Source organism: Babylonia areolata, chromosome 17 (assembly GCF_041734735.1).
Source record: "Babylonia areolata isolate BAREFJ2019XMU chromosome 17, ASM4173473v1, whole genome shotgun sequence".
Classification (NCBI taxonomy): Eukaryota; Metazoa; Mollusca; class Gastropoda; order Neogastropoda; family Buccinidae; genus Babylonia; species Babylonia areolata.
In genome coordinates, this window is record NC_134892.1 from 25657877 (window position 1) to 25671096 (window position 13220).

General features: G+C 41.6%; 1 protein-coding gene across 1 annotated transcript in view; it reads right to left on the reverse strand.

Moving 5' to 3' along the window:
* Window positions 1-5516: 5516 nt before the first annotated feature.
* The window catches only part of LOC143291533 (uncharacterized), a 29227-nt gene continuing 21523 nt past the window's right edge, over window positions 5517-13220 (reverse strand). The window contains exons 2-4 of the mRNA XM_076601433.1: window positions 13015-13033; window positions 11593-11636; window positions 5517-6007 (exon numbers count right to left, since the gene is read on the reverse strand). Coding sequence (XP_076457548.1) covers window positions 5565-6007; window positions 11593-11636; window positions 13015-13033 — 506 coding nt within the window. The 3' untranslated portion in view covers window positions 5517-5564. The remainder of the gene's footprint in view (window positions 6008-11592; window positions 11637-13014; window positions 13034-13220) is intronic.

A 13220-nucleotide genomic window follows, 5' to 3' on the forward strand; every position in this document is an offset into this window, starting at 1 on the left:
CATTCAATCTGTAGTGACCCTGTCTTCATTTACAGTCCTCAATCTGTCATTCAATCTGTAGTGACCCTGTCTTCATTTACAGTCCTCAATCTGTAGTGACCCTGTCTTCATTTACAGTCCTCAATCTGTCATTCAATCTGTAGTGACCCTGTCTTCATTTACAGTCCTCAATCTGTAGTGACCCTGTCTTCATTTACAGTCCTCAATCTGTAGTGACACTGTCTTCATTTACAGTCCTCAATCTGTAGTGACCCTGTCTTCATTTACAGTCCTCAATCTGTAGTGACCCTGTCTTCATTTACAGTCCTCAATCTGTAGTGACCCTGTCTTCATTTACAGTCCTCAATCTGTAGTGACCCTGTCTTCATTTACAGTCCTCAATCTGTAGTGACCCTGTCTTCATTTACAGTCCTCAGTCTGTAGTGACCCTGTCTTCATTTACAGTCCACAATCTGTAGTGACCCTGTCTTCATTTACAGTCCTCAATCTGTAGTGACCCTGTCTTCATTTACAGTCCTCAATCTGTAGTGACCCTGTCTTCATTTACAGTCCCTCAATCTGTAGTGACCCTGTCTTCATTTACAGTCCTCAGTCTGTCATTCAGGTCAGGCCTGAAAACATTTCTTTTCATATTACTTTGATTAACCTATCCCCTCACTGCCATTTAAGAAGGTGGTGTTTCCATCCAGATTATGTACTTGATTGTCATGTGTGTGTGAGGAATGGAGAGGGGGAGCGTGAGTGTGGTTGTTGTGTGTATGTCTGCATGTGTGTGTGTGTGCACATGTGTGTGCATGTGTTGTGTGTGCATACACGTGTGTGTGTATGTATGTGTGTGTGTGTGTGTGTGTGTGTGTTATATGTTATTTATTTTTTATTTTTTTGCATTATACCATATTATTGTATTTTTAGCAATGTTTTTATTCTGTTACTGTAAAGTACCTTGAGCATAGGAAGGCACCATGTAAATTTCCATTATTACTGTGATTTTCTGATACCAAAATAATAACTGATCGGATTACTTCTTGTGTGTTTTTGCTTTAAATGTATTTGGCCACAACACAACAACATTGATATGATGAGTTCATTTAGAATTTATATTTGAAAAAAAAAGGTATGAGTTCATTTAGAAATTATATTTGAAAAAAGTGCTATAAAAATACAGTGGAGAATGATCATTGTGCCTTAGACTATGTACTACATAAAACATGTCATTAATTATTGTTTTGTTTGTGTAGTTATCTGTATAGACTACATAAAAAGATGTCATTAATTACTGGTTTGTTTGTGTAGTTATCTGTACAGCTTTGGGTAGAGGTAGCTGAACTTGTATAACGATCATTGTTTCTCCATCTCTTCATTCAAAGTATAAATCATTCAAATGAAATCTTGTCTTGTCCTGTCTTGTCTTGTCTCATCTTCTTGTCTGGTCTGGTTTGTTCTGGTCTTGTCTTGTCTTGTCTTCTTGTCTTGTCTGGTCTTGTCTTGTCTGGTCTTGTCTTCTTGTCTTGTCTGGTCTTGTCTTCCTGTCTTGTCTTGTTGTCTGGTCTGGTCTTGTCTTCCTGTCTTGTCTGGTCTTGTCTTCCTGTCTTGTCTTGTTGTCTGGTCTGGTCTTGTCTTCCTGTCTTGTCTGGTCTTGTCTTCCTGTCTTGTCTTCTTGTCTTGTTGTCTGGTCTGGTCTTCTTGCCTTGTCTTCTTTTCTGGTCTGGTCTTGTCTTCTTGTCTTGTTTGGTCTTGTCTTCCTGTCTTGTCTTGTTGTCTGGTCTGGTCTGGTCTTCTTGTCTTGTCTGGTCTTGTCTTGTTGTCTGGTCTGGTCTGGTCTTCTTGTCTTGTCTGGTCTTGTCTTGTTGTCTGGTCTGGTCTGGTCTTGTCTTGTCTTCTTGTCTGGTCTTGTCTTCCTGTCTTGTCTTGTCTTCCTGTCTTGTCTTCTTGTCTGGTCTTGTCTTCCTGTCTTGTCTTGTTGTCTGGTCTGGTCTTGACTTCTTGTCTTGTCTTGTCTTCTGGTCTTGTTTGGTCTTGTCTTCCTGTCTTGTTTGGTCTTGTCTTGTTGTCTGGTCTGGTCTTGTCTTGTTGTCTGGTCTGGTCTGGTCTTGTTGTCTGGTCTGGTCTGGTCTTCTTGTCTTGTCTGGTCTTGTCTTGTTGTCTGGTCTGGTCTGGTCTTCTTGTCTTGTCTGGTCTTGTCTTGTTGTCTGGTCTGGTCTTGTCTTTTTGTCTTGTCTGGTCTGGTCTTGTCTTCTTGTCTGGTCTTGTCTTCCTGTCTTGTCTTGTCTGGTCTTGTCTTCCTGTCTTGTCTTCTTGTCTGGTCTTGTCTTCCTGTCTTGTCTTGTTGTCTGGTCTGGTCTTGACTTCTTGTCTTGTCTTCTGGTCTTGTTTGGTCTTGTCTTCCTGTCTTGTTTGGTCTGGTCTTGTCTTCTTGTCTGGTCTGGTCTGGTCTTGTTGTCTGGTCTGGTCTGGTCTGGTCTTGTTGTCCGGTCTGGTCTGGTCTTCTTGTCTTGTCTTCTTGTCTTGTCTTCTTGTCTTGTCTTCTTGTCTTGTTGTCTTGTCTTCTTGTCTTGTCTGGTTTGTTCTGGTTTTGTCTTGTCTTCTTGTCTTGTCTTGTCTGGTCTGGTTTGTTCTGGTCTTGTGTTGACTTGTTAGAACTGCTGCCCTCAAAGGATGCTTGACAAAGATTTGTTCTGTGCGTACCAGTCATGATGAAGGCTCCGTGACAAAAGAACGAAGGATGCATTTGATGTCAGGTTCTGTGTGATCTTTAGTGCTTCAAGTTTCCACATAGCTTGTGGTTCATGGATATAGATGTTGGTTTTTGTTTGTTGTTGTTTTTCTTACATTTGGTGATGGCATCGTCTAGCTTTCGTGCATGTGTATTGATGCAGGCATCGTCTAGCTTTCGTGCATGTGTATTGATGCAGGCATCGTTTAGCTTTCGTGCATGTGTATTGATGCAGGCATCGTCTAGCTTTCGTGCATGTGTATTGATGCAGGCATCGTCTAGCTTTCGTGCATGTGTATTGATGCAGGCATCGTCTAGCTTTCGTGCATGTGTATTGATGCAGGCATCGTCTAGCTTCAGTGCATGTGTATTGATGCAGGCATCGTCTAGCTTTAGTGCATGTGTATTGATGCAGGCATCGTCTAGCTTCAGTGCATGTGTATTGATGCAGGCATCGTCTAGCTTTAGTGCATGTGTATTGATGCAGGCATCGTTTAGCTTCAGTGCATGTGTATTGATGCAGGCATCGTCTAGCTTCAGTGCATGTGTATTGATGCAGGCATCGTCTAGCTTTAGTGCATGTGTATTGATGCAGGCATCGTTTAGCTTCAGTGCATGTGTATTGATGCAGGTAACAGCTGTTTTTCTTACATTGGTGATGGCATCGTCTAGTTTCAGTGCATGTGTATTGATGCAGGTACCAGTCCTTCCATTGATGTGTTGAACTTAGCTTTGAAAGTGGTGTGATTTGCTCTCTGTGTGTGTTTGAGTGTTTGCGTGAGTGTGAGTGTGTGTGTGCGCGTGCGCATGTGTGTGTGTATGTGTGTGTGTGTGTGTGTGTGTGTGTGTGTTTAGAATTGTTGAATGCAACTGTTTGTTGTAGTTTGATTGTTTCAAGTTTTGTTGGGGAATGGAATTGGATTTATACATGTACTTTATGAACTGTGAATAAAAGATTCCAATCTTGAACTTAATGAACTGTGAATAAAAGATTCCAATCTTGAACTTAATGAACTGTGAATTAAAGATTCCAATCTTGTGCTTCATTCTTTGCAGTCTCTTTACAACTGTGCTGTGTGCATGTTCTACGATTCATGCTTACTCACAACTACATGTGCTTTGTGCGCACTGACGTACTTGCTGTATTTATTGTGCAAGGTTTGAAGTGAACTATTATTTGCTCTGAATGTGTGTGTGTGTGTGTGTGTGTGTGTGATGAAACCAAAAAACTACATCCAGTACATGATTTGATAAGTGATTCACTCTTACACAACATATTCATATACATCATGGTATTCATTCATATCATATATTCATACACATGTACTCATACACATCATGTATTTATACATGTCATATATTCATACATAACATTCATACACATCTTACTGTACAAACCAGGGAAGGGAAAGGTGCAGGAGACGTGTTCTGTCAGTGTAAAGTCTGGGGAACAGATTCAGGTAAGAAGACGTCCTGTCAGTGTGAAGTTTGAGGAACAGATTGAGAGAAAGATGAAGGAAACGTTCTGTCAGTGTGAGGTCTGGGGAACAGATTGAGAGAAACATGAAGGAGACGTTCTGTCAGTGTGAGGTCTGGGGAACAGATTCAGAGAAACATGAAGGAGACGTCCTGTCAGTGTGAAGTCTGAGGAACAGATTGAGAGAAAGATGAAGGAAACGTTCTGTCAGTGTGAGGTCTGGGGAACAGATTGAGAGAAACATGAAGGAGACGTTCTGTCAGTGTGAGGTCTGGGGAACAGATTCAGAGAAACATGAAGGAGACGTCCTGTCAGTGTGAGGTCTGGGGAACAGATTGAGAGAAACATGAAGGAGACGTCCTGTCAGTGTGAAGTCTGAGGAACAGATTGAGAGAAAGATGAAGGAAACGTTCTGTCAGTGTGAGGTCTGGGGAACAGATTGAGAGAAAGAATAAGGAGACGTTCTGTCAGTGTGAGGTCTGAGGAACAGATTGAGAGAAAGATGAAGGAAACGTTCTGTCAGTGTGAGGTCTGGGGAACAGATTCAGAGAAACATGAAGGAGACGTCCTGTCAGTGTGAAGTCTGAGGAACAGATTGAGAGAAAGATGAAGGAGACGTTCTGTCAGTGTAAAGTCTGGGGAACAGATTCAGGTAAGAAGACGTTCTGTCAGTGTGAAGTCTGAGGAACAGATTGAGAGAAAGATGAAGGAGACGTTCTGTCAGTGTGAGGTCTGGGGAACAGATTCAGAGAAAGATGAAGGAGATGTGTTCTGTCAGTGTAAAGTCTGGGGAACAGATTCAGAGGAAGGTGACGTTCTGTCAGTGTAAAGTCTGGGGAACAGATTCAGGTAAGAAGACGTTCTGTCAGTGTGAAGTCTGAGGAACAGATTCAGAGAACGATGAAGGAGACGTTCTGTCACCACAAAGGAAGGACAATTCTATCACGAGAGACAAAAGACATCTACTTCTCTGTGAAGAGAGACAGAGGAAGGACATTTCTGTCACAAGAGACAAAAGACATCAACTAAGACAGAAAAAGAAAAGACATTATCTCAAACAGACAGAACAAGCAAAAGACGTCTCTTTCGATAGAAACAACGACAAGATATTCCTCATTAAAGAAAGTGTGTGTGTGTGTGTGTGTGTGACTCGACTGTTGCAAATATTAGCTATTGTTACACACACACACACACACACACACACACACACACACACACACACTTAAAAACCGATGGTGAAATACAATTTGATGCGGGCACTAGTTCTGTTATGGCCAGACTGTCCTGCTGGCAACACATGAGTGATGTCCCATCGTACCAGTGGGTAAGAGTTACTCGTCCTGTTATTTCATTTCCCGTCATGCACCTTGCTCCTCAGTCTTCCACGTCAGAATCCCTGATGACATCGTAAATGTGTTCTTCGTCCCTGGACGTGTTATTGAGGTCACAGACATGATAGGCACAGTCCAGGCTGACACCGCTCTCGTCTTGAATGGTGATAGTGGGGATGGTGGTGGTGGCGCCTGGCTGTGGCGACATGCTGGTGGGGGACTCTGGAGGGGAAAGTCTGTGTTGTTCAGGGAATGCCGGGACTGTACACCACGCGTCGTCATAGTCTGCACTGTGTAAGCTGACATCATCAGTGGTGATGACGTCATTCTTTGCTGCCTGTGCGTCCATGTCAACGTAGTCCTGGACAAGGGCGGTACCTGTGCCTGATGTGTGTGCAGGGTGTGTGCTGTCATGGTCAGGCTGATTGTAGATGTCTGTCCGTGTGTTGGTGTAGTGTGTTGATTGCCCATTGTCCTGTGCTGTGTCTGTAGAGTTATGGAGATCATCATGAGAATGACGTTTTATCTGACACAGCAACTGCTGTCAGTGTGTTCACACCACACACAGCAACTGCTGTCAGCGTGCTCACACCACACAGAGCAACTGCTGTCAGTGTGTTCACACCACACGCAGCAACTGCTGTCAGTGTGTTCACACCACACACAGCAACTGCTGTCAGCGTGTTCACACCACACACAGCAACTGCTGTCAGTGTCAGTGTGTTCACACCACACACAGCAGCTGCTGTCAATGTGTTCACACCACACGCAGCAACTGCTGTCAGCGTGTTCACACCACACACAGCAACTGCTGTCAGTGTCAGTGTGTTCACACCACACACAACAGTTCAGCAACTGCTGTCAGCGTGTTCACACCACACAGAGCAACTGCTGTCAGCGTGTCCACACCACACACAGCAACTGCTGTCAGTGTGTTCACACCACACACAGCAACTACTGTCAGTGTGTTCACACCACACACAGCAACTGCTGTCAGTGTGTTCACACCACACAGAGCAACTGCTGTCAGTGTGTTCACACCACACACAGCAACTGCTGTCAGTATGTTCACACCACACACAGCAACTGCTGTCAGCCACACAGAGGAACTTGACACAGTCACACAAACACCAGCATGTTATCTGATCAAAGTGGATCACAAAAAGGTACGTAGGCATCAATGTGTATGATACAGTGTTCAGAAAGTGTCACTGTGGTATCACTTTGAAATGCATGATACAGTGTTCAGAAAGTATCACTGTGATATCACTTTGAAATGCATGATACAGTGTTCAGAAAGTGTCACTGTGATATCACTTTGAAATACATGGTGCAGTGTTCAGAAAGTGTCACTGTGATATCACTATGAAATACATGGTACAGTGTTCAGAAAGTGTCACTGTGATATCAATTTGAAATACATGGTACAGTGTTCAGAAAGTGTCACTGTGATATCACTTTGAAATACATGGTGCAGTGTTCAGAAAGTGTCATCATGATATCACTTTGAAATACATGGTACAGTGTTCAGAAAGTGTCATCATGATATCACTTTGAAATACATGATACAGTGTTCAGAAAGTGTCACTGTGATATCACTTTGAAATACATGATACAGTGTTCAGAAAGTGTCACTGTGATATCACTTTGAAATACATGATACAGTGTTCAGAAAGTGTCACTGTGATATCACTTTGAAATACATGATACAGTGTCAGAAGTGTCACTGTGATATCACTATGAAATACATGATACAGTGTTCAGAAAGTGTCATCTGATATCACTTTGAAATACATGATACAGTGTTCAGAAAGTGTCACTGTGATATCACTTTGAAATACATGATACAGTGTTCAGAAAGTGTCACTGTGATATCACTTTGAAATACATGATACAGTGTTCAGAAAGTGTCACTGTGATATCACTTTGAAATACATGGTACAGTGTTCAGAAAGTGTCACTGTGATATCACTTTGAAATACATGATACAGTGTTCAGAAAGTGTCACTGTGATATCACTTGAAAATACATGGTGCAGTGTTCAGAAAGTGTCATCATGATATCACTTTGAAATACATGGTGCAGTGTTCAGAAAGTGTCACTGTGATATCACTTTGAAATACATGGTACAGTGTTCAGAAAGTGTCACTGTGATATCACTATGAAATACATGATACAGTGTTCAGAAGTGTCACTGTGATATCACTATGAAATACATGATACAGTGTTCAGAAAGTGTCACTGTGATATCACTTTGAAATGCATGATACAGTGTTCAGAAAGTGTCACTGTGATATCACTTTGAAATACATGATACAGTGTTCAGAAAGTGTCACTGTGGTATCACTATGAAATACATGGTACAGTGTTCAGAAAGTGTCATCATGATATCACTTTGAAATACATGACACAGTGTTCAGAAAGTGTCACTGTGATGTCAATTTGAAATACATGATACAGTGTTCAGAAAGTGTCACTGTGATATCAATTTGAAATACATGGTACAGTGTTCAGAAAGTGTCACTGTGATATCACTTTGAAATACATGGTACAGTGTTCAGAAAGTGTCACTGTGATATCACTTTGAAATACATGATACAGTGTTCAGAAAGTGTCACTGTGATATCACTTTGAAATACATGGTGCAGTGTTCAGAAAGTGTCACTGTGGTATCACTTTGAAATACATGGTACAGTGTTCAGAAAGTGTCATCATGATATCACTTTGAAATACATGGTGCAGTGTTCAGAAAGTGTCACTGTGATATCACTTTGAAATACATGGTACAGTGTTCAGAAAGTGTCACTGTGATATCACTTTGAAATACATGGTACAGTGTTCAGAAAGTGTCACTGTGGTATCACTTTGAAATACATGATACAGTGTTCAGAAAGTGTCACTGTGATATCAATTTGAAATACATGATACAGTGTTCAGAAAGTGTCACTGTGATATCAATTTGAAATACATGATACAGTGTCCAGGAAGTGTCACTGTGATATCACTTTGAAATACATGGTACAGTGTTCAGAAAGTGTCACTGTGGTATCACTATGAAATACATGGTACAGTGTTCAGAAAGTGTCACTGTGATATCACTTTGAAATACATGATACAGTGTTCAGAAAGTGTCACTGTGATATCACTTTCGAATACATGGAACGTTGTTAGAAAAATGACATTGTAATACTGATTTGAAGTGTATGATATAATGCAAATTTTTTGTTTTGCGTTGACAAACATATACAAGAGACAGAGAGAGAGAGAGAGAGAGAGAGAGAGAGAGTGTGTTATTACAGGTCATAGTAATATCAAAGCCATTCCTGACGTCTTTTTTTTCCCCTTTTTTTTCTCAAGGCCTGACTAAGCGCGTTGGGTTACGGGGCCAGTACTACCTAGATTTTCACAAAAAATCATATTTTTGAAATTCCTCAAACAAATATGCTCAAAACAAACTTTAAACTTTATATTTTCATGTGCAGTTTAAATTTTTGAGTTATTCCCAGTAGTTTTTGAGAAAAATGCAGTCAAAGTGGGCATGTGAAAGGTCAAAAATGTACTTTCGCTTCACAAAATTCACGTTTTGCTGTTGTTGACATTCCGATCGAAAGTACGAAGCCTCTCCCTGCATTACACCAAATAATAACGCCTCCCGGTAATGACGTCACATGGCGCCCAGTGTGTGTGATCTTCGTTGTGCTATTTTTTGAACTTTACAAGTGTTTCACAAGTCCCAAAGATGCCATCTGACCCCACGCAATGTGGTAAACGTAAAAAGAAACGAAGATTCCAGGGAAACCAGCACAAAAAGCTGAAAAGTGTGCCAGACGAGGTGGAAAATGAGCGTGATGTGACTGACGAGACGGGCAATGAGGAAAGTGTTCACGTGGAGACTACTGATGACAGTCAACCTAGCACATCTGGGATCAAAACATTGCCAAGTGCCACGCCCACTAGGTCAGAAATAAAGATTCTAAATAAGTACAACAAGCATGAGGAATCTTCTAGTGATAGCATAAGTAGTGACAGTGATAGTGATGAAGGAAACAGTGAAGATGAGAGTTTGAATGAAGAATTAGAAGGTAACAGAATTATTGATGTTGCAATTTTGAATCAAAATATCTGAACACACCTCCTGTGTAGGGCTACACTCAAAACGCCAATGAAAGTTTCAATAACTTGATCTGGAAATACAGCCCTAAAACCAAAAACAATGGCCTTACAGTTGTCAACACTGCAGCAGCTATTGCTGTGTGTGTTTTCAATGATGGGGCCAACACACTTGGCAATATCCTGGTGAAACTAGGTATGTCTGTCGGTGCCTTCACTGAGCGATTCCTCCAAGACAAGGATACACTCCACATTCTGACATCTCAGCGGAGGGCACACACCACCACAAAAGAGTACAGAAGAAGGAAAAGACTTCAGAGACTTGGCAGGGAAGAAGAATTGGCTGAAACTGAGGGGTTTCCATACCTGGCAGGGGGTCACTAGCTTCCAAAAGGTATGTTGCTGCTTGTTTTTGCTACTTTTTTTTTCTCCGAAAATTGCTGTTTCCCACTATTATGAACATCATAACTTTTATTTTTCAAGCAATCACCCTGAAATTTTGCAAGGTGGTTATGCATATATATGGCTGGATTTTGTACCTCAGACATAGTAGTAGCTTTGATTTTATGATTTTAAGGGGTTGTTAATTTTAATTATTTTTCTTTAAAATATTCGCGTTATTGCAACTGGTGAAACTCAGAAAGTAAGCTTAGTAACACAAATTCTGAGCTTTACATACCAGATAAACTAGTTTTACACCAATATACAAAAAATCAGAGCTGTAATCTTATTCAAGGCTTCAAAAACGTGTCCATAATGTGTGTTACTAAAAATAGATTTCTTCGCGCATAATAAATTATAATGTACAAAAACACAAAATCTACACCAATTATCATAAAACAAATTACACATCCAAAAACTACAATATATATGCTGTGTATGTCCCAAATTTAATTAAATTCTGACAATTAAAAAATCAGAAGAATGATTTGGGTATGTAAATCTAGGTAGTACTGCCCCCTTACGCTGCTGGTCAGGCATCTGCTTGGCAGATGTAGTGTAGCGTATATGGATTTGACCGAACGCCGTGACGTCTCCTTGAGCTACTGATACTGATACTGACATGTCGTAGTAACACCCATAACTTTCCTGACGTCATGACATGCCATAGTAACATCCAGTCCATTCCTGACGTCATGACATGCCATTGTAACACCCAGTCCATTCCTGACGTCATGACATGCCATTGTAACACCCAGTCCATTCCTGATGTCATGACATGCCATTGTAACACCCAGTCCATTCGTGACGTCATGACATGCCATAGTAACACCCAGTCCATTCCTGACGTCATGACATGCCATTGTAACACCCAGTCCATTCCTGACGTCATGACATGCCATAGTAACACCCAGTCCATTCCTGACGTCATGACATGCCATTGTAACACCCAGTCCATTCCTGACGTCATGACATGCCATTGTAACACCCAGTCCATTCCTGACGTCATGACATGCCATTGTAACACCCAGTCCATTCCTGACGTCATGTGGCTACATGACAAGGAGGAAGAAACAAGACAGAACAGCATGTGCATTGGTACACATCTAATTCCAGCATGTACATTGGTACACATCTAATTCCAGCATGTACATTGGTACACATCTAATTCCCAAGGCACAACAGCATGTACATTGGTACACATCTAATTCCAGCATGTACATTGGTACACATCGAATTCCCAAGGTAGAACAGCATGTACATTGGTACACATCGAATTCCCAAGGTAGAACAGCATGTACATTGGTACACATCGAATTCCCAAGGCACAACAGCCATACATACTGTATGTAGACATTTTACCTGTGATTAGTGTTGGAAAGACTTAGACATTTACTGCAAGATCATAATAAGCGCGTATGCATGTAAGTGTGTGGGAGTGTGTGTGTGTGTGTGTGCGCGCGCGCGCGTGCATGTGTGTGTGTGTGTGTGTGTGTGTGTGTGCATACATGTACACTGACCGTCATTGGTGTAGGCAGTCGGTTCTCCCAGAACGTCCAGGTAACTGTAAAAAATTGAACCACGTTATACACATACAAATAGACATACGTTAGCAAGCCTGACACACATACAGACAGACAGATAGCAAGCAGACACATATACAAACAGACAAACAGATAGCAAGCAGACACACATACAGACAGACAGACAGATAGCAATCAGACACAGATACAGACAGACAGACAGATAGCAAGCAGACACACATACAGACAGACACACAGACAGATAGCAAGCAGACACACATACAGACACAGACAGATAGCAAGCAGACACACATACAGACAGACAGATAGCAAGCAGACACACATACAGACAGACAGATAGCAAGCAGACACACATACAGACACAGACAGATAGCAAGCAGACACACATACAGACAAACAGATAGCAAGCAGACACACATACAGACAGACAGATAGCAAGCAGACACACATACAGACAGATAGGAAGCAGACACACATACAGACAGACAGATAGCAAGCAGACACACATACAGACAGACAGATAGCAAGCAGACACACACACATACAGACAGATAGCAAGCAGACACACATACAGACAGACAGATAGCAAGCAGACACACATACGTACAGACAGATAGCAAGCAGACACACATACAGACAGATAGCAAGCAGACACACATACAGAAAGACAGATAGCAAGCAGACACACATACATACAGACAGACAGATAACAAGCAGACACACAGACAGAAAAACAGATAGCAAGCAGACACACATACAGACAGACAGACAGACAGATAGCAAGCAGACAGACAGACAGATAGCAAGCAGACACACAAACAGACAGACAGATAGCAAGCAGACACACATACAGACAAACAGATAGCAAGCAGACACACATACAAACAGACAGATATCAAGCAGATTCACAGACAGATATCAAACAGAGACACATACAGACAGACAGATAGCAAGCAGAGACACATACAGACAGACAGATAGCAAGCAGAGACACATACAGACAGACAGACCGACAGATATCAAACAGAGACACATACAGTCAGACAGATAGCAAGCAGAGACACATGTATACAGACAGATAGCAAGCAGAGACACAGACAGACAGACAGACAGATAGCAAGCAGACACACATACAAACAGACAGATATCAAGCAGATTCACAGACAGATATCAAGCAGAGACACATACAGACTCACAGATAGCAAGCAGACAAACAAACAGACACACAGACAGCAAGCAGAGACACATACAGACAGGCAGACAGGGAGGATTCACACATTAGACACAGTGTTTTGTTGTTGTTTTCTATCTACATATTTTTTTTTAATGAATATATCAACAAATCTTAACACACCATGTTGCACGTCCCATCATTGACCCCATCTGTTGTCTACTTACATGTTTGCGCTTGATGTACCTGTAAAACAGATGAGATACGTTGGACATCAGCAGCAACACAGGCTAATATCAAAATTAACAGAGACTACACACAGGGTGATATCAACAGTAACAGAGACTACACACAGGATGATATCAACAATAACAGAGACTACACACTGGCTGATATCAACAGTAACAGAGACTACACACAGGCTGATATCAAC